Source organism: Jaculus jaculus, chromosome 2, assembly GCF_020740685.1.
Source record: "Jaculus jaculus isolate mJacJac1 chromosome 2, mJacJac1.mat.Y.cur, whole genome shotgun sequence".
In the NCBI taxonomy this organism is placed as follows: Eukaryota; Metazoa; Chordata; class Mammalia; order Rodentia; family Dipodidae; genus Jaculus; species Jaculus jaculus.
This window is the reverse complement of record NC_059103.1, coordinates 198,717,508-198,745,263: the sequence shown is the minus strand read 5'-3', so window position 1 is coordinate 198,745,263 and position 27,756 is coordinate 198,717,508. Positions and strand designations below refer to the sequence as shown.

At 46.8% G+C, this 27,756-nt stretch overlaps 1 protein-coding gene across 2 annotated transcripts in view; it reads right to left on the bottom strand.

Moving 5' to 3' along the window:
- Trappc9 (trafficking protein particle complex subunit 9) overlaps positions 1 to 27,756 on the bottom strand; it is a 562,289-nt gene that overhangs the window by 339,340 nt on the left and 195,193 nt on the right. For both annotated transcript variants that reach the window (XM_045143193.1, XM_045143194.1), the window contains one exon: positions 6,388 to 6,512. In XM_045143193.1, coding sequence (XP_044999128.1) covers positions 6,388 to 6,512 — 125 coding nt within the window. The remainder of the gene's footprint in view (positions 1 to 6,387; positions 6,513 to 27,756) is intronic.

Here is a 27,756-nt window from a genome sequence, read left to right as displayed (position 1 = left end):
CACACTTCCCTCCACTCTCACCTCTTCTCCCTCTCCCCTCCTCCATCAGCCCCCTCCCCTCCACACTTCCCGCCTCTCTCACCTCTTCTCCCTCTCCCCTCCTCCATCAGCCCCCTCCCCTCCACACTTCCCGCCTCTCTCACCTCTTCTCCCTCTCCCCTCCCTCCACTCAGCACCCTGCTCCCACACAGGCTTCTGCAGCCTAGGCACTGCCACCCTGCCGTGAGGCAGGAAGCATAACTAGCTGCACCCTTCTGACAAAATGGGTGTCTCTTCTTCATGCAATGTCACCCAAGATGTGTGTGCCTCCTTGTGCATCTGGCTTATGTGGGTACTGAGGAATCGAACCTGGTTCCTTTGGCTTTGCAGGCAAGCGCCTTAACCACTAAGCCATCCCTCCAGACCCGAACTTGGCTTTTTTAAAGAAATGATGCCACTTGTTGCACAGCACAGACTTTTCTTTTAACCTGAATACATCTATTCATAAATTGTGTCGATTCTTCCAGTCTAATTGTTAAAATGTAAATGTATACAATAGCTTTAAGAACAATCCACAAGGAGTTAGAGAGATGGCTCAGCAGTTAAGGCACTTGCCTGCAGAGCCTAACGACCCAAGTTGGATTCTCCAGTACCCAGATGCACAAAGTAGTGCATGCATCTGCCGTCCATTTGCAGCGGCTGGAGGTTCTGATGCGGCCATCCTCTCTTTGTTCTCTCTCTCTCTGCTTGCAAATCAATAAACAAAAATATTTTTTAAAACAATACAAAAGGCAAGTGTGGTGGCACACACCTTTAATCCCAGCACTTGGGAGGCAGAGGTAGGAGGATCACCGTGAGTTCGAGGCCACCCTGAGACTACATAGTAAATTCCAGGTCAGCCTAGGCTAGAGTGCAACCCTACCTCAAAAAAACAAAAATAAAATAAAAGAATCCACAGTTCTTTATGATAAAGGCTGATAGAATATCTTTGGATGACATATGGCTGGAATATTTCAGGTACTAGGGAGCCCCAGATCAAGCTTGCTGTGACAAAAGGGACTCACTCTGAGGTGGCACTCCCCTGGCTAATAAAGACTCTAACTGATCCTTGGTGGAAGGCATGCGAGGAACAATCTGAACAGCTCCATGGAGAAGTGTTTGCCAGGTGTGGTGGTTTGATTCAGGTGTCCCCCATAAACTTAGGTGTGCTGAATGCCAGGTTCCCAGCTGATGGCAATTTGGGAATTAGCGCCTCCTGGAGGGAGTGTATTGCTGGGGGTGGGCTTACGGGTGTTATAGCCAGCTTCCTCTTGCCAGTGTTTGGCACACTCTCCAACCTCTGTTGTCCACCTGATGTTACCCAGAAGGTGATGTCCACCCTTTGCTCATGCCAACTTTTTCCCCTGCCATTGTGGAGTTTCCCCTTGGGTCTGTAAGCCAAAGTAAACCCCTTTTTCCCCACAAGCTGCTCTTAGGTGTTTTCTGCCAGCCATGCAAACCTGACTGCAACACCATGCCTGTGAAGATCAGGCAGCTAAGGGAGCTCGGAGCCAAGAGTGGCACTGAACACTAGCTCATGTGGCAACAGAGGTGGGCTGCAGAGCCAAGTGCCAGGGTCAGAATAAGGATCCGTGGAGGGCTTAGGGGAAAAAAGACATTAAGAAAGAGCGCCAACCCCAGAAGTCACCAGGAACATGAGGCCTGGGGAGCAACAGGCAGGACTGGCTATGGTCCAGGAGAGGCAGCATGGCAGCCACCAATGCCTGTGATCCTCCAGCCAGGCGGAAGAAGTGCTTGCTGCTGCTAAAGGCTGAGGGCTGACTAGAAACGGATGCTGGATTTTGTCAGGTACTTAGACCCTTTGAGATACTGATGTAATTGTCCGTCTTTAGTTTATGACTTTACGGGATTGTATTTGTGAGTTTTCGAAACTTAAACGAATCTTGCCTAACTCAAGTAAACCCTGCTCAGTCAATACTGTACTTCCTGATGGACAGACCAGACTAAAATTTTGCTTTAGAGTTTTGCATCTATGTTCAGGGAGGATATCAGACTATACCATTCATATTTCTGCTTTGTACCTTTTTTTTCTATAACCTCTTTGGTATATTGGTATTGGAGATAATAGTAACCTAACAGTATGACTTGGGAAATTGTCCTTCATTATCAATTTTTCTGAAAGAAAACTTATGCAATTTTCATACTATTTTCCCCTCAAGAAGGTTTTTATCTCAAAAAGTTTTAGCAGAAATGCTGTCACCGTAATGGACGAAGTTCTCTTCTGGTTACCCTGCTCAGTCTTAGCATGCAGTTGTTCATAACACATCTCCATCCTCCTTTGACTATTTGCAGAGCCTCCCCCTCCCATGACCAGGTTCTTACTAGGCCTCCAGCGATGCTGCAAAGGGACCATTCTTATCCCATTTATGGACAGCGAGGCTGAGAGGCAGACAGGCCTGGTCTACATTGCTTGCTTGCTTGTTTGCTTGCTTGTTTGTTTTCGCACTGCTGGGGATAGAATCCAAGACCTTGTGCATCTAGTTAACTGCTGTGCACTGAGCTCCGTCTCCAGCCCTATAAATATTGTTTCTAATAGCCATCTGCTCAACACAATCTCTATTTTCAGCCCCAGAGTCCTCCCACAGAGTGCAGATAAACAGTCAAGAGTGTGGACACATGCAGCTCCTGCTAGCTAGTGGGATGTCCTTCAAGAAAACCTGGGAGGCCCAGAAAGGCAAGCGCCACATGTTCTCCCTCATATGTGGATCCTAGCTACAGATGATTGGGCTTCTGCGTGAAAAGGAAAATACTTAGTAGCAGAGGCCAGTAAGTTAAAAAGGAGACATAAAGGGAAGAGAAAGGAAGGGAGGAGGATACTTAATAGGTTGATATTGTATATATGTAAGTACAATGATTGAGATGGGAAGGTAATATGATGGAGAATGGAATGTCAAAGGGGAAAGTGGGGGGGGGGGAAGGGCGGGTATTACCATGGAATTTTTTTTATAATCATGGAAAATATTAATAAAAATTAAATTTAAAAAAGTGAAAAAAAATTAATTAATTAAATAAATTAATTAAATTCATATATATATATATATATATATAAAGAAAACCTGGGAAAGCACATTGTCTCCAGTCCAAGAAGGTACTTACACTGACTTACTTGCATCCATGACAACACAGGTGTTGATGATTTTACAGGTGTTGCCCAATCCCAGTGAACTCTCATTCCTGCTTCAGAGAAAAGGACTCTAGCCAGCTCCATGAACTAGACACCCAGCAACACACCTCACTGGCCCAGCCCAGCTGCTCAGAGACCCACTGTCCCATGTCACTGGCACAGCCCAGCTGCTCAGAGACCCACTGTCCCATGTCACTGGCACAGCCCAGCTGCTCAGAGACCCACTGTCCCATGTCACTGGCACAGTGCCACTACTCCTCAGAGACACCCACTGTCCCACGTCACTGGCACAGCCCCGCTGCTCCTCAGAGGGAACACCAGCCCACAGAACACAAGCCCCGACAACTGGAACAGGCTGCTGTACTCTGGGCTTGCCACCAATGCTCCCACAGGTTTCATCCCTCTCCACCTGCCTGGGATGCAGCCATCTGTGCTAGAATGCTCTTTACAGGCCCTGTGGTCAGATCCTGTCGACCTCAAAGCACAGACCCCTTGTGAAGTCAAAGCCCAGCTCCAGGCCAGGACCCAATCTGCAAAGGAATGGCTCTTTGCTTCTGCCAAGGACGGAGCTCAAGCTCAGGGCAGGAAAGCTGTTGCGGCAGAAGTACAGGGGATTATGGACACGGCGCTCACGGGGCTCTGCATGCTGGCTCCTGAACTCTGAGGTTCTGCTAAGTTTCCCTGTCTCCACTCAGCTGGGCGGAGATGAGGGGAGCTCCCTTACTACCGCGTGGGCTCTCTACCCACGTGGCAGGAGTGCTCTGTACTTTTATTTCTTTCCTTCTCTCAACCTAGTGAAGAGTCTCTGAACCTTACCCTCTGGTCTATGGGTTTTAATTATTTAAATTCACAAAACAAGAATCAGGGGTACCCTAAATTTGTTGGCACATTGGCATATTGGTGTGTTGTCAAGGAACCCCCAAATTCCCATTTCACAGGGATAGGAGGAGGCACAATGAAGAAGGTGTCACCATGCCACAGGGACCACGGCTCTGCCATGTGTGAGCAGTGCCTTTAGCTTTTGAAAGTGTGCCCTAGTGTGCAAGTTTTCCCCTGGGAGGGTGTTCCCGAATGAATCAGGAATGCCTTCTGCAGCCTGCCTCTGGCTCCCTTTGTTCTCCTCATCACTGCCACGCAAGTGCCGCCTCCTCCAGCACGCTAGCCACACCCGGTCCCTCCATTCTCGCTGCTTTCCCCCCTTCCCTGGCTCACCTAGCCCATGAGCTCTGAAGTCAAGCAGTACCTGGCACCTCCTGTGTCCCCGTCAGCGGGCACACTGCTCGCTGAAGAGTAGGTGCTAGGTCACTGTACAGTAATGACACACTGTCATTGCTGATGTGCAGGACAGCCTCCTGCCACAGGACACCAAAGAGTGGTCCTTGAATTGTATCTTGTGCCCTACTCTGGCTGGGCATCCCTGACCCATGATGGGAATACAGGCCACACGCTATGCTTGAATTCAGAAGAAGCAGGTGGCGGGTGGGTCCTAGGAGGCAGAGGCCACTTAAGTGAAGACCCAACACAGCCATGAAAGGGACTCCATCCAAACACAGGCTTGCAGCCAGAGGACACAGAGCTCTAACCAAGCCGGGCTCCCCGTACCCAGGAACCATGGACATGGGATGGACAGGCATCGTCTCTGAACTCGAGGACATGCTCCAGGAGAAAGCAGCATGTGGCGGACAGTGAGCTCCATGGACACAGAAAGTGAGAAGGGAGGGACAGAACCTGAGGGGAAGGGTACAAAGAAGGGACTCTTGATAAGTTACTCTTCCACAGGACCACTCAGGTCCTGGCCTCCTACCGCACAAGAATGCCATGCCAACAAGTGCAGGCACCCTTCTGCCCCTGACTTCCCAAGTGTGACCATGCCAGCAAGTCCCTGCACTTGTAAAGGGACAAGAGGAGTCAACCACTGAGCAAGTGACAAAGAAAGTTTGTCTACAAGGAGTTCAAGTATTTTGGCACCTGTGTGACACACACATGCTGATCAACTGGAAACTGCACAGAAAATTGCACCTACTTTCACAATGAAGCTTGCAAAGATGCAGGAAGTTACCAGAATGTTTGAAGCAAACTTGCTACTCTACCAACATTTAAGAAAGAAATTGAGATGGGAGCGAACCCAAAGGAACACCTCTCCAAAGCCCATTTTACATTACGGCTCCAGCTTTGAGAGAAGTGGAAAGCAAGGGTCTGAAGAAGGGAATTCTAGAACAGCACAGTGAGGAGCTGGCAACAGAGCCTAGGGAGATGGCTGGGCAGGTCAAAGCACTTGCTGGCAAGCGTGGCGGCTGAGCTCCATGCCCGGTCAGCTATGGTCACGCCTGCCCAGACTCGCAGAGACCTACTAAGGCTTTATGAGAACAAGGGAGATGGAGCTGAGCCAGGAGCTGCTCCCCTGCTCCTCGTCCTCATTCACACACACCCCCACCAGGGCAGGCACAGCAGGTAAACCCAGCTGACTCCCATGCCAAGACCTGGCCACCCTCCTCCACCCTGCACAGAAGCAGAGGCACCTGGTAGCACAGCTCCTTGTGCCCCATCGGGACATCCAGGCCGCCCTCCTCTGGCAGGCTACAGTTAATTCCCTCTAACATTTTGGCACAAGGACTGTAAATGGCACTCACAGACCGGCCGTGGCACACACTCACGCGGAGAGTAGGCTATGTCGGCACCACGGCCACAGCTCTGAGCCCTGCAGCACCCTACTGCACACGTTGCCCCAACGGGATGTGGGAGGCACTTGAGTTTCTGTTTATACTCTGCTTAAAGCCAGCAGGCTCTGCTCCCCATGTCTCCAGTCCCAAGCACCCCAGCTTTGTATAGACAGCCTACCCTTACTGTGTGCTTGCAAACCAGTGCCTGTAAGAGCTACTAAAGGAGTATGAAAACATTAAGAGGTGAAGATCCTCACTGAGGATAACTGTGCACTTAGTACATTTCTCAAAGGAGAGGGAAAAGGCAGGCGATTTACATACCACCACTCTCCTGCCTGCCCCACGCCAAGCCTCCATGTGACAAGCAAACAAAGGTTTGCATCACCAAAACACAAAGCACTCAAGCCGCTTCTCGGCTCCTTTCCAGAACACTCCACAAGACAGCGACCATGAGAGGCCATTTTCAACCACACGCTTCCTCTCCCTTCCGAGAAACACCCCAGAGAAAGGCCTCTGAGAAGGAGGAGAGGCGCTGGGAGCCTGGCCCTCTGCAGAGGGACTAACCTTCAGGTGGCTGGGGTCCCCGGTCTTGCTGCCCTCGGCGGGGTTGGTGGGTCTGCTCTCCACTCGGGGCCGGACGACTTGGCGGAAAGGACTGGACAGGGGAAAGCCGCTCACGCTGATGCCATCTAGAAAGAAGACCAAAGCCCACAGTAAGACACACATGGGGCTTCTTTTGTAACAAGGGGTTTGTTCTGCTTCTCAAAATCAGGGCCAGGTGAGAATGAAAATACTTAGTAGCAGAGGCCAGTAAGTTAAAAAGGAGACATAAAGGGAAGAGAAAGGAAGGAAGGAGGGTACTTAATAGGTTCATATTGTATATATGTAAGTACAATGATTGTGATGGGGAGGTAATATGATGGAGAATGGAATTTCAAAGGGGAAAGTGTGGGGGGGAGAGAGGGAATTAACATGGGATATTTTTTTATAATCATGGAAAATGCTAATAAAAATTTTAAAAATAAGTTCATTAAACTGTACTCATTTATTAAAATTTTTTTTTGTCAGAAAAGAAAGATTTATTTTTGCTTATAGACTAGAGGGGAAGCTCCATGATGGCAGGAGAAATCAATGTCATGAGTAGAGGGTGGGCATCATCTTCTTACCAACATGTGGACAATAGCAACAGGAAAATGTCTCAAACACTGGCGAGGAGAAACTGGGTATATATCCATAAACCCACCTCCAACAATGCACCATCTCCAGGAGGTGTTAGTTCCCAAGTCACTATCAATTGGAAACCTAGCATTCCAAACACCTAAGTTTATGGGGGACACCTGAATCAAACACCCACATTCTGCCCTGGTCCCCAGAAACTGATCACAATTCATGATATAAAATGCAATGTATTCAGTCCTGAGTGCTGGGATTAAAGAAATGTGCCCGTAAGACCAGCTACATGCTGGTTTTGAACTGCAGACAATACTCTTACCTCAGCTTGGAATTCAAGCCAGCCTGATTTTCTTTTGTAGAAAGTATATGTTACATAAAACTATACTTTGATGTTTGAGGATATCAAAAATCTTGAGTCAACAAAACTGAGGTTGCCAAATATACTTTTGACAATGTTTGCTTTTCTATTTTGCATTCTTCATCATGCTATCACCCCATTGGAAAGGACATCTGCCATTGAAGTAGGGGACTTTCTCTAAGCTTTTTGCTAAGGTTCCATCAAATTTTCTCTGCCATTGGAAGCATAGCCAACAAATTCTCAGATCTACTGAGGTGACATAGGTTTCCAAAACCTATTTCTGAAATGTTTTTATAATCGAACTGAAAAAAAAATGTGTAAAAATCACAATAAATTGTTATGTTTGAAATCTAGATATGTCAAGGTCTAAAGAAGTATAAAAATGGCACATTAACTTTAACTTCTCTTTAAAAAAGAATATATTTGGGCTGGAGAGGTAGCTTAGTGGTTAAGCTCTTGCCTGTGAAGCCTAAGGACCCCGGTTCAAGGCTGGATTCCCCAGGACCCATGTTAGCCAGGTGCACAAGCGGGTGTGCGTGTCTGGAGTTTGTTTGCAGTGGCTGGAGGCCCTGGCGCGCCTATTCTCACTCTTTCTGTCTGCCTCTTTCTCTCTTGGTCTGTTGCTCTCAAATATAAAAAATAAACAAAATTATTTTTAAAAATACTATATTTCATTAGATTATGGACATACACCATATTATTTTACTCAAAAAGGTGATTTCGTTTTATCTTATATCACTTCTGCATCTGTTTTTTTTTAATTTAATTTATTAGTTTTCTTTTCAGTAAATACAGGCAGTTTGGTACCGTTATTTAGGCTGATCTGTGATCTACCCCATCCCATTAGACCCTCCTTGTTAATGAAAATGGGTCGTGCATTGTGGAGTTAGCCCCCAGTTATTGGTATGATAAATGTCTCTGCAAATCATGACCCAACATGTAACTCTGACATTCTTTCCGCCCCCTCTTCCGCAAGATTTCCCTGAGCCATGTTGGGTTCATTTTTGGTCTGCTTCAGTGCTGAGGTGTTGGGGGCCTCTGAGGCTCTGGCTCTCTGATTTGGTAGGAGTTGATTTTTCTCTGCGTTGATCTCCTTCCAAGACTGACCTAAATCTTCTACATCTTCCCTCCCTCCCTCTCCCCCTCTCCCCTCTGTCTTTCTCCTCTCTAACTCTTGTATATTAGTTATCTTTTTCCTCAATTTCTTAGTGGACACTGACCTGTAACCCCCACTTCCAGCTTGGGCCTACCATCCACAATGAGCTTTTGATCAGAGAAACCTACAAGGTTTCCCAAAACAATGACAGACTTCTGTCAGAGTACTTGATGACCCACCAAAGGCCAGTGGTAAAGACCCTATTGCTGAAGACTCCATACGCAGCTGATGCGTAAAATGGAATGACATGGCTGGAAGCCAGGAGAGAGTCAGTCCCCAGACAGTCAGCGTGTCTAGCGCCAGAAGGCGCTACATAGGCGACTGGGGGAAATGACCAAGATCTGTCCAAGCAACACATTGTTTAACCTAATTAGCAACAAATAACCGGATGTGATGCCCACACAAGTGCAATAGTGGTACACAGCCATGGTGAGGAATCAACTGCTCTTGATTTGGCTAACTGATCCACTCAGTGATACTAGACCCATAGCTGGAGCTGGGAAACAAGTCAGAACATACCCAAACACAAGCCCACTCTACAATATCAAGCTACCATCAATCACAGGGTATAAGAGGGCCTAAACCTACCATACTGTCTATCAAAAAAGTAAGTGTTATCTCAATTTTCCGGATGCTAACTTACTCTCCATTGGAGAATCTGCTTCTCTTTTCCAGATAGATGCAGATCCTAGGAAGAGAGCTGTCCCAACATACCTCAAAAGGGGCCCAACTGAAACTAAGGACAACTGGAGAAATAAGCAAGGGTGATGTTTTCCTGTGAACCGGATACCAGCACAAAGGGGAAGGAGATCATTTATTAAAATTAAAAAAAAAATCAGGGCCGGGCAGGAGCACTGCAGGCCCCATGCTCCCTCGTCCATCCTGTGTGAAAACAACGTGGAGGGTCTGCCCTAAGCATCCTGTAGGGCAGGGAGGCCCCTTAGCAGGCAGCTCCAGCCATGTGCATGCATGGGGGATGGGTGGATGGAGGGTAGGTGAGTCAGTCAATAAAAACGGGTATATAGAACTAATGAGAGGGTATAAGATTGAGCATATGAGTAGATGGGTTGGAGATGGATATAAAATTCATACTTAAAATGTCTTTCATTGGAAGCTTCATATCCCTTTGCAGAAGAAGACAATTCAAATGGAGATATATCCCCAACAGCCCCATCTAAGTACCTTATGAAGAAAGTGGTTTCTGAGCTAGAGGACAAAGCAGGGCGAACACTCCAAGATACAGGTGTAGAAAAGGGCTTTCTAAATAGGACCCTCATGGCCCAGGAAATACAGCAAACAATCACCAGTAAGATCTCATGAAAGTAAACAGCTAAAGAAACTACCAACCCATTCAAGCATCTGACAGAGGATTAGTATCTAGAATATACAAAGAACTCAGAAAGCAAAACAAAAAAAACCAAAACACATCAACCATGGGCATGCGGACACACTTTTAATCCCAGCACTTGAGAGGTAGAGGTAGGAAGACTGCTGTGAGTTCAAAGTCAGCCTAGGCTAAAGTGAGACCCTTCCTCAAAAAAGAAAAGAAAAGAAAAACCTAAGAACAATTATTACCAACCGTGGTGGCACATGCCTTTAATCCCAGCACTCAGGAGGCAGAGGTAAGAGGATCTCTGTGAATTTGAGGCTAGCCTGAGAAGACATAGTATTCCAGGTAAGCCTGGGCTACAGCAAGACCCTACCTCAAAACAAAAGAAAATCAATTAACCTGACTTACAAAAAGAAAGAAAGAAAGAAAGAAAGCTAGAGAAATGGCTTAGCAGTTGTGGCACTTGCCTGCAAAGCCAAATGACTCAGGTTTGATTCCCCAGCACCCAATTAAGCCAGATGCATAAGGGGGTGCACACATCTGGAGTTCCTTTGCAGCAGCTGGAAGCCCTGGCACACCCATATTCTCTGATCCCCCCTTTCTCTTGTGTGTGCACTCTCTCTCTCTACCTGCCTATTTCTCTCTTTCTCACTCAAATAAATAAATATTTTTTTAAATGACTATGGAACTGAACAGGTACTTCTCAAAAGAAGAAAAACAATGGCCAATAAAAACTTTTAATTGGCCGGGCGTGGTGGCACACGCCTTTAATCCCAGCACTTGGGAGGTAGAGGTAGGAGGATCACCGTGAGTTCGAGGCCACCCTGAGACTACATAGTGAATTCCAGGTCAGCCTTAGCTACACTGAGACCCTACCTCAAAAAAACAAAACAAAACAAGAAAAAAAAAACTTTTTTAAGTGTTCAAAATCTTTAGCCATTAGAAAAAATACAAACTACAACTACTTTGAGATTCCATCTTACTCCAGACAGAAAAGCTATCAACAAAAAATATCAAATGAAGGCAGGCGTGGTGGTGCATGCCTTTAATCCCTGCACTCGGGAAGCAGAGATAGGAGGATAACCATGTGTTCGAGGCCACCCTGAGACTACACAGTGAATTTCAGGTCAGCTGGAGCTAGAGTGAGACCTTATCTCCAAAAAACAAATGACAACAACAAAAATCCAATGAGAATGGGCATGACTGCAAGGAAGAGGTGGGAGGAATGTCATGAGTTTGAGGCCATTCTGAAAATTCCAGGTCACCCTGGGCTAGAGTGAGACCCTGCCTTGAAAAAAAATATGTGTGTGTGTATATGTAAATATATTGTAAATATATTTATATGTATGTATATGTACATGTATATATAAATATATATTATAAAATACATAAATTTTTTTTTTTTGGTTTTTTGAGGTAGGTTCTTACTCTAGCCCAGGCTGAACATGTAGTCTCAAGGTGGTCTCAAACTCATGGCAATATATATATATATATAATTTTTAAGAAAAAACAATTTTAGGAAGACACTTTCTGAGGAAGTGCTTAATGCTGCTCTCTGAAGCCACAGGTTGTTGAAGGAAAACTCCAATGCCAGGAATACTCCCCCAGTGAGTGGCTGGTCAGGGAGACCCCCTAAGGCCACCAAAGCAATCCAGGCTATTGCCAAGGTTCTTATTTCCCACCAGAACCAGACAACAAGACAATTAAGACCCTATTGATGAAGATACATCAGTTGTAGGACACTGAGAAATCAAGCTACAACTCAGCTGGAACGGGCCAGCTGACACGGAGCTGGGAAGGGTCATGCAGGCTGGTGGTGGCAGGGAGGTCATCAACAGTCTAACCCGTACACAACCAACCAGCCAGGCAAGGTGGACTCACTGGTACAACCGTGGCATGACTCTTGTGGGGGTAATCAACTGCTACCTGATTGGATCTGAGGCCTGCTCCATGAGAGGAAATTCATATTTAGTACTGAAAGCCTAGTCAAAAGCCTATAGCCAGAAAGGTGATAGCCCTGCAGGAGAGGAGATAGGTGAGCATCTACTGTTTTTTGTTTGTTTGTTTTGTTTTTCGAGGTAGGGTCTCACTCTAACCCAGGCTGACCGGGAATTCTATGTAGTCTCAGAGTGGCCTTGAACTCACAGCAATCCTCCTACCTCTGCCTCCCGAGTGCTGAGATTAAAGGTGTGCACCACCATGCCCAGCAGCTTCTACTATTTTTTTTAATTTTTTATTTATTTATTTGAGAGCGACAGACACAGAGAGAAAGACAGATAGAGGAAGAGAGAGAGAATGGGTGCGCCAGGGCTTCCAGCCTCTGCAAACGAACTCCAGATGCATGCGCCCCCTTGTGCATCTGGCTAACGTAGGACCTGGGGAACCGAGCCTTGAACTGGGGTCCTTAGGCTTCACAGGCAAGCGCTTAACCGCTAAGCCATCTCTCCAGCCCATGCTTCTACTATTTTTTAACTAAATGGATGTGATGTACCCATCAAATTGCCCTCTAAATATTTATATTATATGTAGATCCATAGATTAGTGCTGCTTTCACTCCCGACAGAGAGGCTTCCGTTTTTTGTTCTAATGTTTTTTTATTTTACTTATTTATGAGATGCACAGAGAGAGAGAGAGACATATAAGGTACACCACAGCCTTAAGCCACTGCAACCAAACTCTAGACACAGGTGCCACCTTGTGCAACTGGCTTTATATCAGTACTAGGGAATCAAAACCAGGTCCTTAGGCTTTGCGGGCAAGCTTCCTTTTTTTTTTTTTTTTTTTTTTTTTTTGAGGTATGGTCTCACTCTAGCCCAGGCTGACCTGGAGCAAGCTTCCTTTTATAGAGGCAGTGACTACCAGAGAGACTTCATCAAAGTGCTGAAAATAAGTGGCTGGAGAGCAGTCAGTGCCTTTCAAGGCTTAGATAATATTGTGGAAGAAGGCACATAAAGACTATACAAGCCAGGGGCTGGAGGAGACATAGCTTAGCAGTTAAGATGCTTCCCTGCAAAATCTAGAGACCTAGGTTCAATTCCCCAGTACCCCTGTAAGCCAGATGCACAAGGTGGTGCATGCAACTGGAGTGCATTCACAGTGGCTAGAGGCCCTGATGTGCTCATATTCTCTCTCTCTCTCTCTCTCTCTCTCTCATTCAAACAGATTAATTAATTAAACTTTTAAAAAGAATGTACAAGCCAGAAGTTGGGGGAGGAATATGCTGGCACACTACCCTTCAGATAGGAAAGACAGTTGCAATTATAGCTTCACAGTGACTAGCATTACGTCCATAGTAGCTGCACAAGCTAAGCTCATCAACGATTCAATACGGATGAAGAAAACAGAAGAGGGACTGGTTCAAAGGAAAAAGGGGCTGAACGGAAAGGGGTAGAGGAGTGGGGGTGGAAGAAGGTAACAGGAGAGGATTATGACCGAAATACATGATATTCATGTACAAAAACTACCAATAAAAAGGTTTTTAGGAGCCGGGCATGGTGGTGTACACCTTTAATCCCAGTACTTGACAGACAGAAGTAGGAGGATCACCAAGTGTTCGAGGCCACCCTGAGACTACGAAGTAAATTCCAAGTCAGCCTGAGCTAGAGTGAGACCCTACCTTGAAAAACCAAAAAGAAAAAAGGTTTTAAAAAGAAAGTGAATTTGTGACATGAAGAACATTTACTTTTGACACAAAAGAGATATTCTAAACTCCCAATCACATACACCCAAAGCCTTAAGCCTAAAACAACACTCCCGATGTTTATAATTAGAAATGGTTCATGATTGTAAACAAGTAATGATTTGATTCATGTGTCTTTCATAAAGTCATGTGTTCTATATGCTAGGTCCCCAGCTGGTGGCAATTTGGGAATTGGGGCCTCCTGGAGGAGATGTGTTGTTGGGATTATAGCCAGCTTCCCCTTGCCGGTATTGGCACACTGTCACACTGCTGTTGTCCACCTGATGTTGGCCAGGAGGTGATGCACAGTCTCTGCTCATGGCACAGTTTCCCTTGCCATCGTGGAGTTTCCCCTCAAGTATACAAGCCAAAATAAACCCTTTCCTCCCACAAGCTGCTTTTGGCCGATGCTTTGTGCCAGCAACTAGAAGGTGACTGCAACAACAAGGAAGGAAAAAGAAAAAAAAAATTCTCTTAAAAACTATTTGCTACTGGGCATAGCAGTGCAGGCATTTAATCCCAGCATTCAGGAGGCAGAAGTAGGAGGATCATCATGAGTTCGAGGCCTCCCTGAGACTACATAGTGAGTTCCAGGTCAGCCTGAGCTAGAGTGAGACCCTACCTCAAAAAACCAAAAGACAAAAAAAAAAAAAAAAATTTGCTAAGGTATGTTCCCTTATGTAATTCAATTTTCAGGATGTCAAACAATATTTAACTGAGGTTAAAAAAAGAACAAAATAACTTCTTTTCAGTACCTTCAAATCTTCTAATGCTATCTTACCTTAAATGAGTTTAAAGAGAGTCTACATGAAAAGCTCATCACCTACTACTCGACATGCAGGAATCAAGAATTGTGCATCTGTGAGAAAAATTACAAACTGATGTTTCCTTTAGAAAGGCCAGTGGATTACTTAGGTGTGCAGTGTAACTAAAGTGTAAGGCCAAGTTCATTTCTGCCCATGTTAAACAGGCTTTGTTCAAACACTCAGTGCAGGCAGCAGAGGCCTATTTGGTTATGGGAATGAACTCTCAGAACAAACTGCAAGAGTGAACTATGATAATGAAATATGAGGACAGAGTTGGAGAGATGACTCAGTGGCTGAAGGTGCTTACTTGCATAGCCTAACGGCTGGGCTCCATTCCCCAGTGTGCATATAAAGCCAACAGCACAAAGTGGCGCATGTGTTTGGAGTCTGTTTGCATTGACAAGAGGTCCGGGCGCACCCACTCCCATTTCTTTTCTCTTTCTCTGTCTCTGTCTCTCTCTCTCTCTCTCTCTCTCTCTCTCTCTCTTTCTCTCTGCTTGCAAATAAGAATATTTTGGACGATGGACCTTACAAATAACTTTCTGAAATTACTGTTGTGAGAAGCTAAATTCCTTACTTGTAACTTTTAATCTAATAACTGGAAACCCACATGCTTAAAGCACTGTTGACTAGGCTTCCTCTGCCTTGGTGGACCTTGGGCCTGACCAGCACAGATGACCAATACTGACAAGCAGTAACTAGAGATGCTGATGGTCTTTGCCCAATTTCCACAGCAGCCTGACTGGACTCTCAGCTCACAGCAATCATACACACATAGCCTTGATGACGAGGTCAGTAACTATGGACCCACAGATCCGTGGAATAAACAGGTGGGCTTAATGGGATTGCATCTGTGATCACAGTGTGTGCATGTTCTGTGTCAGCAGAGTCCAGCAGGTCATACCCCCAAAGCCCTTCTTTAACAAATGTAAAGAATTATCCAAATTCAATGAGCTGGAAAGATGGCTTAGTGGTTAAAGCATTTGCCTGCAAAGCCAAAGGACCCAGGTTTGATTCCTCGGGACCCACGTTAGCCAGATTCACAAGGGGGCACATGCGTCTGCAGTTTGTTTTCAGTGGCTGGAGACCCTGGTGCAGCCATTCTCTCCTCCCCCCCCCTTCTCTCTCTCTCTCTCTCTCTCTCTCTCCTCTTTCCCTCCCTCCTTCTCTGTCAAAATAAATAAATAAATAATTCTAAATAAATTATTCAAATTTGAGAGTTCCTTACACTTTGTTCATACAATTGCTAAATGTTCACATATCACTGGGCTGGGGCTGTTTAATAAAAATGCCAGAGAGCATAGGTATGCGGAGGAAGCAGCAGTCATGGTAAAATCAGAGCAGCAGCGACAGCAGAAGCAGTGGGTTTACTAATGGTGTAAACTGAACTCCTCTTCAGTCTCTGTTTTCCTCAGGCTGCTGCTAGAGGCAACTAACTGGGTATGCTGGGAGTTAGCTCTGCTTCTAGAAGCACTTTGCCCACTTCCAAAGGTTAGCCTTCCCTAAATTCAGGGTTGTGGTCCCCAGACAGAGCATTTGATGACCCACAGGCTGCTCAAGCTTCAGGAGATTCTTGTCTTTGTAACAAGAGGCTGGGTGACATGGGCTGCCTCAGCTACAGGAAATGGTGGGGACACGTGCAAAGTCGTTCCAAACTCTGCTTGGGCACCAGAGAGCTAAACGGGCGGTGAGGGCACAACACAAGAACACCGGGTGGCATGACCCTCGCGTGAGCTTCCTGATTGGCTCCTGCAGCTTAGAGGAGAGGCGTCAAGAGTTCTGAAGACCCGAGCAGAGCTGCTGGCACATTCACGCAACCAGGTAAAGGGAAAACTGACATCTGTGGAGAATGGAAGATCCAGAAGCTGGGTTGGGACGCCAAAGGACAGCACACAAAACAAAGGGTTACCCCAGGTGCTGGAGGCTGGCTTTGAATCAGGACAGCCATGGTAGCTGGATCACACAATCCTGCCAAAGTACATTCTGTGTCCCACGTGTTTTCAGTTTTGGGACAACCATCTCTGCACACCTAATCACCAAAAGTCATTGTTTTGTTTCAAGCCCTGCATCTTCCACAATGCCTCAGGTAGTTTCACTAACTGACTGCCAGCAACTTCTCTATCTTAAGACTGACTGTACCCATCACTTGCTCCCCTGTTCCCAGGCAGAGGCTGAGCATGGGAGACCCCAACCAATCAGCTAAACTTAAGTACTGTAAAATACCTTTGGAGAATACACATCTGTAGGGTCTTGGATGTGGAAGGGTGTAGAAGGGTTTTACACTTTGCGAAAAAAGAAAAAGTTAAATTTAAGTGTGAAATATACCTTCTCTGGGGGTGCCTTAAAATTTCAAAGATCTCTCAAGTACTGATAATCTTCAAACTTGGAAAATTAGCTAGAGATTCATTCTACAGCTTCCTCTCAGACTGAAGAGCTATTCTCTAACCCATGTGACAGCAGAACAGGCAAGCAGTGCCTACATCACACACGGAGCAGACGGGGATACCCACACTGGAAAGATGTCTGGGAGCACCTAGGGAAAAACCCTCTTACCTGGCTGGGGGGTAAGGGGGGATCAAGCATCCTGCCCATGTTTCTGCCAACTCAGGCCATCACAAGTAGGATGAAGAACTGGCTGGCCTGACAGTTAGTAGGAAGAGAAGAAAAGAAGTTACAAGCAGGTACTGGGGTATGTGGTGGTTGTTAGGACAGAGGGTTTATAAGACCAGTTTGTGTGTGGAGATGATGGTGACTAAAATCTTGCGGAGAAAATTTTATCAGTACCATTGACAGTGTTCAAGCTTTCTGTTAAGAGCAGCTCTGTGGGCAGTTCAGAAATACAATTTGGTATGCTGAATTCATGCTCCTCTTGAACTCAGCCAGAGTGCCACAATCAAAATGACATTCAGGAAATGTCAGCTGAAAGCACATAGGTGCAGGGGAAAGAAAAAGGAGTCACAATAAAAGACCCTATACCAGCAAGGGTGACTTAATTGGATTAAGGAATACACAGGAAACTGGCAAGAGGCTCTTTATAGGTACTGCTATGTCTGGAGGAGACTGGAGTGTGAGCTGGTGAACTGACAGGGGCAGACTCCCCCTCAGTGTGGGGAGACACCATCCAATCAGCCAAACCCGAGGGGGCCGGGCAGAGAACAGGCAGAGAAGCATTATTTGCAGGCTCTCTGAGCCAGGTTGCTTTCCTGTCCTTGGACTTCAGAACCCCAGGTTCTCCGGGATCTACACCAGGGGCCCTCGGGATTCTCAGGGTGAGTCATGCCTTCAGGGTCTCCAGCTTGCAGGCAGCCTGCTGTGAGACATCTTGACCTCCATAAACACTGCGCCAGGTTCCCTCACCAATCCCTCGTGCCTCTGTACGTGTCTCTGTCTCTGGAGGATGCCAGCTGACTCCCTGAAGGGATCTGAGGTTCCTGGGTTAGCACTGGACACAGTGCGTGTCATCTAACTCATACCTCACTGCCATCAAGCAGGCATTGCCACATCAGTTCTACACACGAGGAAGCTGAGCGACTTGTCCTGTATTACGCAGTCCATTGGCAGCACAGACGAAACCAGAGCTCTGGACCACCAGATGTGCCACAGCCCAGCCTGGCTAGGGTGACACTGTGCCGCTATGACATCTCGCCCACCCTCGTGTCCCATCGCGCCTCACGGGGCCAAAGCTGTACATACAGCCTCCCACAAAACTTACAATAAGGAACCGGTCCCCAAATGGCTTACTGGCCAACCCCACTGACAGGGTCTATTCAAGGAAAATGTCCTTTTTTGGACACTTCCAAAAAATACAATAATGAAGGGCTAGATATATATTTTTCTTTTGGGGGGCAGGTGCCTAAAAGAAGCTAGAATAAAATACATGTACAAATTTTTTTTTTAAAGCAACAATCTCTCCAGGGGAGCTTGTCAGCTTCCACCACTCCAGGTAGAGTGGAATTCAAAGATGCATTCTCATCTATTCATAAAAGCCATGGATGCCAAAAAAAAAAAAAAAAAAAAAAAAAAAAAAAAAAAAAAAAAAGCCCATCTGGTCATCATAAAATAGTCTCAAGAAAAGCCAAGCAGTTAGCTAAGAAAATTAGCCAACACTCATCCTCAGTTCCCATAGAAAAGCTGCATGCTCATCCATTCAGAAGCTCTGGAATATGTTTAGGAAAATACAAAAAGCAGCTCCAACAGGAACAGTAGCCTCTCCACTTCTACAAGCGGCCTGGCCCTGGCACTGCCCACACCTCCGCTGGGTGCTCTCTGAAATGGCACCAGATGGGAGGGCTTCTCAGGTCCCCTGAACCCAAGAAGCACTTCGGAGCTCACAGCCTACTCTAGGCTTATAGCTGTGAGGATAGGAGGAACTGCTAACTTTATGGTATGGGAATTCTTCCCCAACAAAGATTGGTTTTTTGTTTTTAAAGTAAAAGGTGGTACAGGTGTCTTACAGTACGAACACATTTCAGGGAGAAAAGAAGGTGAGGGCAAAGAAAACTGTCCACATGGACAAGCAGACCACAGCTAGCTTCGCCAGCACAAGGGAAGCCACTGGGTGGTGCAAGCTCATCTGCAAGGTATTCGAGAAAATGGAAGCTCACAGAACTGTTTTCTAAGACGACAATGACAAAAACTGACAGCCCTCATCTACAACACATCCTCACCAGGAACTGCTACATTACACACTTGGGGGATGGGAAAAAGGAAGGTTAGGGGTGCCAAGACATGACCACAGGAAGTAGGAGGGACGCACCTCTGAATACAGTGCTTGGACTGCCTCGGCATGTCTACAGAGTGACGAGCACCCCCTTGACCTCAACGATGTACAAGGCAACTTCACTTCAGCAGACATTTTAAAGTTGCAGCCCTAGAGCTGAGCATGGGATCTCCTTCTGGCATTCCAAATGGCCAAGAGTCACAAAGGAACACTGCCCTGGGCCATGCACACTCAGTTCACCTCCCCACTGACTGGGAAAGGAGACCATCCATAGTACTACCCGTGGTCTCTGAGAAAACCCAGGGGAGATGTACTCCAAGGGCCATTTCTGGTAGGATCACATATGAAGCCCTTTGTTCATCATGGTCACTTCTGCTGGACAGCAATGGCAGCTGAGTCACTGGCCACATGGGAGAGTGACATTTATGCATCGCTACATAGTCCTGCTGGCAAAAGAATGGTTTTCAAAGACCTGTGTTTTTTCCTCCTCTAAAGATTATGAACAGGTAGGTGGAACTAAGTCACTGAGGACTCAGCAGAGGGCCAGGGGCACATCTGTGACTTCAGGCACAGGGCCCTGAAGTTTGTGTCCACAGAAAGTGCAGCTTCTCTTCTAACACTCCTTCAAGGGAAGCAGAATCTTCCAAGTGGAAGGGGAACAATTTGAAAACATGAGAACCAGAGAAAGTAAGCAAAAGAGCAGGTAATGGGGTAAATATGCCCCAAGTCCACTGTACACATGTATGGAAACAGAATCATGAAATTCATTATTGTTAATAGTTAATATCATACACCAGTAATAAGTTGCCAAGGCCCTTGGTTTCCCACCAGGAATAGATGGTAAGACCCTATTGCTGAAGACTCCACATACTTGGGCTGCAAGGCCACTGAGAAACCCTGCTCGAACTGAACCAATAACCTCCTCCATGTAGACCAGCTGACAGAAAGATGGAAGAAGCCATTCTGCATGTAGTTCAATGGGAGAAAGAGATACCACCAGTGAAGATACTCAACACTGGACACTGAAAGCCTTATAATTGGCCAGCCAGGCCAAATGAGCCAATGGGTGCAAGTGGCACATCTGTCATGGTGGAAACCAACTGACCTCCAATTGGACTGGAGGCCCGCTCCATGGGGGAAAACACATCCCTGATACTGAAAACTTAAAACAGGGATAGTCATGAGCCCTAGGGGTGTAGCATCTGCTGATGTCTGGATAAATGTATATACTATGCTTATCAAACTGCCCAGTAAGCACTTCTCTTAATATTTATACCCTTATATTAACACTATTCTCACTTTGGGTACAGAATCTTCTCTTTTCAGATGGCAGTGACTTTGAGATGACTCAGAAGGTATCATAATGCTGGAAAGAAGTGACTGGAGTACTAAGTAACATCTCGATCACACCTTCCAAGGCTCAGGGTCTAATGCGAAAGAGTTGGCAGAAAGAATGTAAGAGCCGAAGAAAGGGTAGGACTCCTTACAACGTGCTCCCTCCAGACATAAAATGGCCTGGATATCCATGACTTCACAGTGCCTGACACTACCTACACAAGACCATCATAAGAGGAGGAAAAGATCATGACATCAAAATAAAAGAGAGACTGATTGAGATGGGGAGGGGATATGATGGAGAATGGAATTTCAAAGGGGGAAGTGGAGGGAGAGGGTATTACCATGGGATACTTTTTATAATCATGGAAAATGTTAAATTAAAAAAAGAGATGTTTGAACATAAAAGTTTTAAATGGTTAACATGCTTGCTGCTTAAGCATAAGGGCCTCTCTGGCCACAGACTGCCAAGCTTGACTCCCCAGAGCCCACATAAAATCCTGGGCATGGCCCTGCACATCTGTACCACCAAAGACCAGGAAATTTCTGGGGCTCACTGAGAGGCAGCAGCTCATCTGAAGGAGGGAACTTCTCTCAAGGAAAGAATGTGTGCATGAGTAATAAGGGGACACCCGACATTCTTTACACACACAAACAGAATATCAGATGATATATTTTTTTAAAAGGAGTGGGACCTTTCCAAGCCCACTTGATAGACAGGAGGCTCAGCACGACCTGGATGCTTATGACTGCGCCCGGCACTGCTGTCTTACCAGACCAGGACCCTACGCTAAAAGCCTCTATCTGAACAGTGACAGTCTGTCACCGCACCCAGTACCTAGCGAATGTCACTTCTGAGCTTTGTGTGATGAGCAACGTTGTCAACACACAGGTGGCTTGGGTCATGCATCCTGTGTTATCTTTGCCAGACGTTCCCTGGAGCCATGTGACGTAGCAACCCAGAACTGCACACTTGCACAAAAAAAAGGTGCCAATGGGAGGGATGAGTGGCAGGTCATGTGTGGATGACTAAGTGGTCTTCTTTCCAGGATAATGGAAGAAATGGGTTATTTCGAGGCTTTTAGATGAAGATGTTTTTAACTGCTAATAACTTCTTTTGGAAGAGTGGCTGGAGAGATTGCTCAGTGATTAAAGGTGCTTGCCTGCAGAGCCTGCTGGCTCGGGTTCAGTTCTGCAGTACCCACAACAAAGCCAGAAACACAAGGTGGCTCATGTGTCTAGATACCCGCTGCAGTGGCAGAAAGCCAGTGTACCCATTCTCTCTCTCTCTAATAAACAAAAAAAAAAAAAAATTTAAGATGTTGGAAGTGGTGAGTTCCTTGTCACTTGAACTGGCCGACCAGTGGGTAGGTAACTTCTTGACCAAGTTCTTGGGAGACAGTGGGACAGAGGAGGAGCTGATCTAACCAGGCTCCCACTAAAGGTAGCTAAACTGCCTGCACCCTCTTCTCCTGCCTCATCCCAGTAGTAACGGTACCCCACCCTCCTCTGCCCAGCATCCACATCACCCCAGCCAGGCTGGCTCCAAGAGCACGGGAGGAGAGTGGGAGAGGGCAGAACTGAAAGGCATGAAATTCTGGGCACAGATTCCAGATTTACACAAAGATCTTTTCTGGAAGGAATACCAGTCAAAGGCAGCAATCGTGCCCCTCTAACCTTGGGCATTCAGTCAATGTCACTGAGTAGCAGCAGGGCTGACACTCTGCTCCTTATGTTTCCACTCAGATTTCATTAGATTTCTTATCTTTTATGTGTGTTTACATGCATAACTCCATTTCTGCTAAAAGAGAACGCAAATAAATGAACATCAATTCTCAAAGGAAACAGCTCAATTAGCATATGTTACTTTAGGATAAAAATCAGAAACAAAACCAGAGTCAGAGCTGTCAGTTTGGGATTAAAGCAGAATGCCTCTTTCATACGATGACACAGGGAGAAACGGTGTGTCCCAGGCCAGAAAACAACATGTACTTTTCTTCCTTGGAAGCCTGAGATTCAGAGGAAATCTAAATGCTGTGTGTGTTGGGCACGGTGGTCCTGCGGCACCGCGCAGGCATCAGAGAAGATGGGAAAGGCATTGTGTCTTCATTAAATAGCCAGGAGGCTCAGGGCTGACAGCCCAAAGGCAAAACATTGATTTTAAAAATTATCAAGACAAAAAATTCATCCAACTGTCACACAAAATCTTTCTTCCCCACAAATTAGTTTTCATACCTGAAGCCTTAAGTCCCTTAAGAGGTAATTTTCTGTCTCGGTGGCCCCTCTTTCTCTCTCTCTTCTAAAGGTTTTTTTCTCTCACAGTCAAGGAAAACTGTTTACTTATCCTCTTTCACCTATGAAAGTCCTGCTCATTCTAAAAATCCTAGCAAATCCTGCAGAAAGCCTTCCCTCACCCTTTAAACTAAGCCAACTCTTCATAATATGCCCACAATGTTGTACACGCTTCATAGCTCATATTTAGTGAAGTGATAATTCTTCAGTTATTTGTGAAATTGCTAGTCTCTCCCACTAGAATTGTGCTATCTAATATAGTAGCCACCAGAGAAATTTATTTAACGTAAACAAAAATCAATCATCAAGCCTTCAGATGTTCAGATACGCCACCCACGTCTCCAGGGCCCCTGGTGCATGGAGCCACAGCTGCCATTCTGGGCAGCATGACGTGGGTCAGCAGCATGGAGCAGCCAGGGCAGTGGTGCAGGACGCGGGTTGCAGGGAGAGAATTCTCCACAGGCAACAGCAAGCGCAGGGGGTGCGTGGGACAGACAGGTCATCAACATGTGAGCGGGAGGGAAGGGGAAACTGCAGCAACTTATGCTGTACACACTGCTTTCTAAAACCCCAAAGGGAGGATGGAAATTGTGTTATACTCTATCACCTAATTAGGACAAAATATTAATAATCAGTTATTAAGAATCAGATGACAGCCAGGCGTGGTGGCTCACACTTGAATCCCAGCACTCGGGAGGCAGAGGTGGGAGGATTGCCATGCGTTCAAGGCCACCCTGAGACCCCATAGTGAATTCCAGGTCAGCCTGGGCTAGAATGAGACCCTACCTTGAAAAACCAAAAAAAGAATCAGATGACAAAATGACAGATATTCTGAGGCGCACTCCCTAGTGAACACTGAGGAACTAACATGTAACACACAGGGCTGCACACAAAAATTAATTCAGGATAGCTCACAAGACCTACATGGAAAAACTAAAGTAACTATTCTTCAACGAGAACACAAGGTACATGTCTATGACCTTCATGTAAGCAAAGATTTTCTAGGAAAAAAAAAAATAGCACTACCTAAAAGAATGATAATAAAATGAAGAAATCTGTTTATAAAAAGACAACATTAAAAAGGGTGTAAGTCTTCACATACAGACTGGGAACAGATATCTGAGGCATTCATATCTGACAATGGAGTCACGTAAATGCATTAAGAACTCTTACACATCAACTAGAAGAAAAGAAGGAATCCAATAAAAAATGACTAACATATGTTCACAGATACCTCACAGAAGTCTATAGCCAAATATTAAATAAGCATGTGCATGGTATGCAATGCCCTTAATTATTTGGGCAGGACAAGTCAAGCCACAATGACATACTATTATTACACACAACCTGGAACAGCTACCCCTGTGAAGGCTAAAAAGACCAACGGCTACTGAGGAGCTGGAGCAAGAAGAGCTTCATGTATTGCAAGCGTCTAAGGTAGACAAGAGGGACACCATGTCCAGTAGGGCAAAGGGACACATACAGTGACCTGCATGGACCTCAGACACCAGGTCCAATGGGGCAGAAGGCCACTAAGTGTCATAAGTAAGTCCTTCTTCTCCAAAATTCATCTGTCAAGTTGAGGCCATCTCAATAAATACTCTTACATATGCCTTGAGGACACTAACAAGCTGATTCTAACACCAAGGAGATAGAGCAAAGGGCTCTACCAGAACCCCCTCATCAGGGACTTGCCCGGAGCTCAGCAGGGACTCGACCCCACAGGTTCAGCCTGAGCAAGTCCAGAACATCAGCACCTGGCCTGAGATTCAGAGAACAAGTCTCAGAAGCAGCAGAAGGAGGGAAGTCTATACCAGTGATACCAACTGTGAAGAACATCGTGACCACGTGAGCCCTTTAAACTTGGATGCCTGTCTCAGGGTGAGGTGATGGCCAGCAATCCTAAGATCCCAGGGGAATCTCACACAAGGGAAGAGAGAGAACCTGCAGTCCCTCAACGTGGGAGCCTGGCACAGCAGAGAGGTCGGGGACTTGTGCACCTCAGGAGTGTAAGTCTGTGAGGGAGCAACAGTATAGCCACAGGGCCACATGAGCCATGTTAGAGACTGTCCCTGGGAAAAGGTGTACAAGAGAGACATAATCAGGGTCTGATTTAGAAACATGATGGCTTTGACAATGTAAAGGACAGTGGAAAGGGGTCAGAATTACCAGGTGGGAAAATGATCAAAGAATGACAAAAATGGTAGAGGAGAAATGGTGACACCTGGATCAATGAGGCAATGGCTAATCCAAAGAGAAGGGGTGAAAATACTTTAAAAAAAATAATAAAATTAACCACACTTGATGAGATCCACACCGTGAGCGAACAGCAACCTACATTGATCCCCTGACACCCCCTCTGTCCTCTCTAGAGCCCCTTCACTGAGCACTCCCCCAGTCTGTTTCATGGTGAAATCACCAGTTTGGCTGGAACCAGCAAGGATGGGAATGGCCAGATCGATGGTGGCCTGCCATAGGATCGCCTGTTGACAAGTGACAAGGCCTGGATCCCCATTCTAGCCCTGTGGCTTAGGAAGTTATTTTCCAAACTGAGGTTAAATAAAAAACTGAGCCACCCTTCCCACCCACCTGCGGGGCAAATACAGGCATGGCCATAAGTGGGCTTCATGAGTTACTGAGCAAGAGCTGTGTTGAGCTGGGGGCGGGGGTCCTGAGGGTTGCCGGCAAGCAGGGGCAGGTGAGCTTTCCTGGCCACGCCACAGTTCTGTGAGGTGACTGTGCAGGAATCAGGAGGGCAGATGGCACAGCTAAGCACGAGGTGGGCAGGCTGCCCAGCGCTCGTTCCTTCTGAGCAAGAACAGGGGAATCGCTGAGCACAGAACACAAGCACTGTGCAACACGAGCAGCTGCCAGCACAGCTCAGAAACAGTTGCAGGTCAGAGCTCAGCTCAGAGGCGGAAACGCCCAGCTGGAGCTCAAAGATGCGAAGAGAAGGCAAAAGCCTGGCTCCCACCCCGTCCCTGAGTAAAGACGCTGGACAGACTGGAAACTCGCTTCCCCTGACCGCTCAGAGGAAATCACGGGGAAACTTAACCTGACTCGTTGGGGGAGGAGGCTGCAAGGGGTGCAGGCAAGCCCAGAGAAGCAACAGGCAGCTCGGTCTTCAGGGAACTGTGTAGGACGCGGTGAGCTGCCAGTGTGCAGGCCCTGGGGCTGCGGGCACAGGGCCTCCCACCAGTGCACATCGGCCAGCAAAGGGCCCATTGGCATAGAAGGAAAGGCCCCAAGAAAGGTTAGAAAGGCTGCAGAGAAGGCAGCTGTCTGGCCTTAGGGAAAAGGCAGGGCAAAGAACACCAAGGCACAAGGGTACCATGGAAACCCACCAGGGAAGGGCAGCCATGAACCCCTGCAAATCAAAAGTCCATAAGGCAGGGAACTAGATGTGGGCTGTGGCTGGTCCCCGAGGCTAGATATGGGCTCCGGGGAGCCTAGAACAATGTAGAAGAGGGCCTCTGCCAAGCCTCAGGGATCCTGTATCTAATGTCAGAGGGGAAAAGGCAGTCCCCAGATAAAACCGACAAGAAGTTGCCTAGAAGCAGAAGGCATAGTGATGGCTTGGGGTGAGGAAGCCATCCCCAAGGTGACCCTGGAAATTAAAAGACGAGATCCAAGACCTGCCCTCAAGGTATGTGCAGCACAGTGAGAAAGACTGAGAGTGCAGACAGGCCTGTTGTGAGGGATGAGCACTGGCCCAGGGGGCACCGAGGCCAGACCTAGGGACAGGTGTGACCTCTTCTCCTGACCACAGATGTGGACTGTACAAGAACAAATGCCTGAATCCATGCCCGATGACGGGAAGGTGGGGGGCACTCAATAAATATTTATTCATGGGCTGCAGAGATGGCTTAGGGGTTAAGGCGTTTGCCTGCAAAGCCAAAGGACCCAGGTCTGATCCCCCAGGACCCACGTAAGCCAGATGCACAAAGGGGAGAATGCATCTGGAGTGGCGGGAGGCCCTGGCCCACCCATTCTCTGTTTGTCTGTGTCTGTCTGTCTCTGTCTCTCTCTCTCTCTCTCTGACTCTCTTAAATAACTTTAAAAATAACTAACAATATTTATTCTTGCTGCCCTCATTCTCTCTCTAATGACGGGGAAAACCCAAGTTTCAATAAAGTCCCTGGCTTTCTTCTTAAAAGCACGTATGTTTGTGGGAAAATTCAAGCATCTAGGAATTGAAACAGAGAACGATCACAGCATTGAGACTGCAGTCACACCGTGTCTGCTTCCTGGGTGAGTCAGGATGACTCACTGTTCTTTAAAAACGAAGACTGACAATTCCAAAAATTAGACCTGATTCTTAGGGTATGGAGGTGGGGGAATACAGGAGACATATCAGGACAGATATTGAACAACTGTCCCAGTTCAAAGATTGGTACCAGGGTGAATACAGTGTGCTGGAGACTGGCGCCTCTCAAATAAAATCAGTCCCTGACCACAGTGGTAAACCAGAGCTTCTGCGTCATTAGATGTGGTGAAGCAACATGGAATGAAATAGGATTTTTACATTTTCCATCTTGGAACACAGACCCATGCTGACTCCACCTCCCACGGAAGCTAGACTCTAGCCTGTCCATCAGGAAGGTGACAGGAAGAAATACACTTGTCCAGGGGCAGCACAGCAGGGCCTTCAAGACCTCACCACCACCACTCTGCACCTGTGGAGTGACGGTGTGCGAGAAAGGGGAGGAAGACCCCCCCGGAGGACAAGCCTCCTGGGCTCCACATCTCCTCCAGCTCTGCTTTAGACTCCTCTCAGAGAAATCAACCCCCAGTGATACTTCTTGTCCGGCCATCCCCTGGCTCCATCCATCTCTGTTAAACTCAGCTCCTTAAAAGAGCGCGTCCAGCTGTTCTGTAACACCCTTTAAGTACAGGCCCAGCGGCCTCCGGCGCTGTGGGCTCCCTGTGGCCTGCCAGCCAGGTTGGCCTCTGTTCAAAAAAGGCCATTCCTTCTGCCCAGTGACCAGCTCGCCTCCAGTCAGCCCTAGCCAAGAGCCCTCATCCAGCAAGCAACAATGGTCTCCTAGCCCCGGCAGCCCTCCGCTTCTGGCCATTCAGCTCTC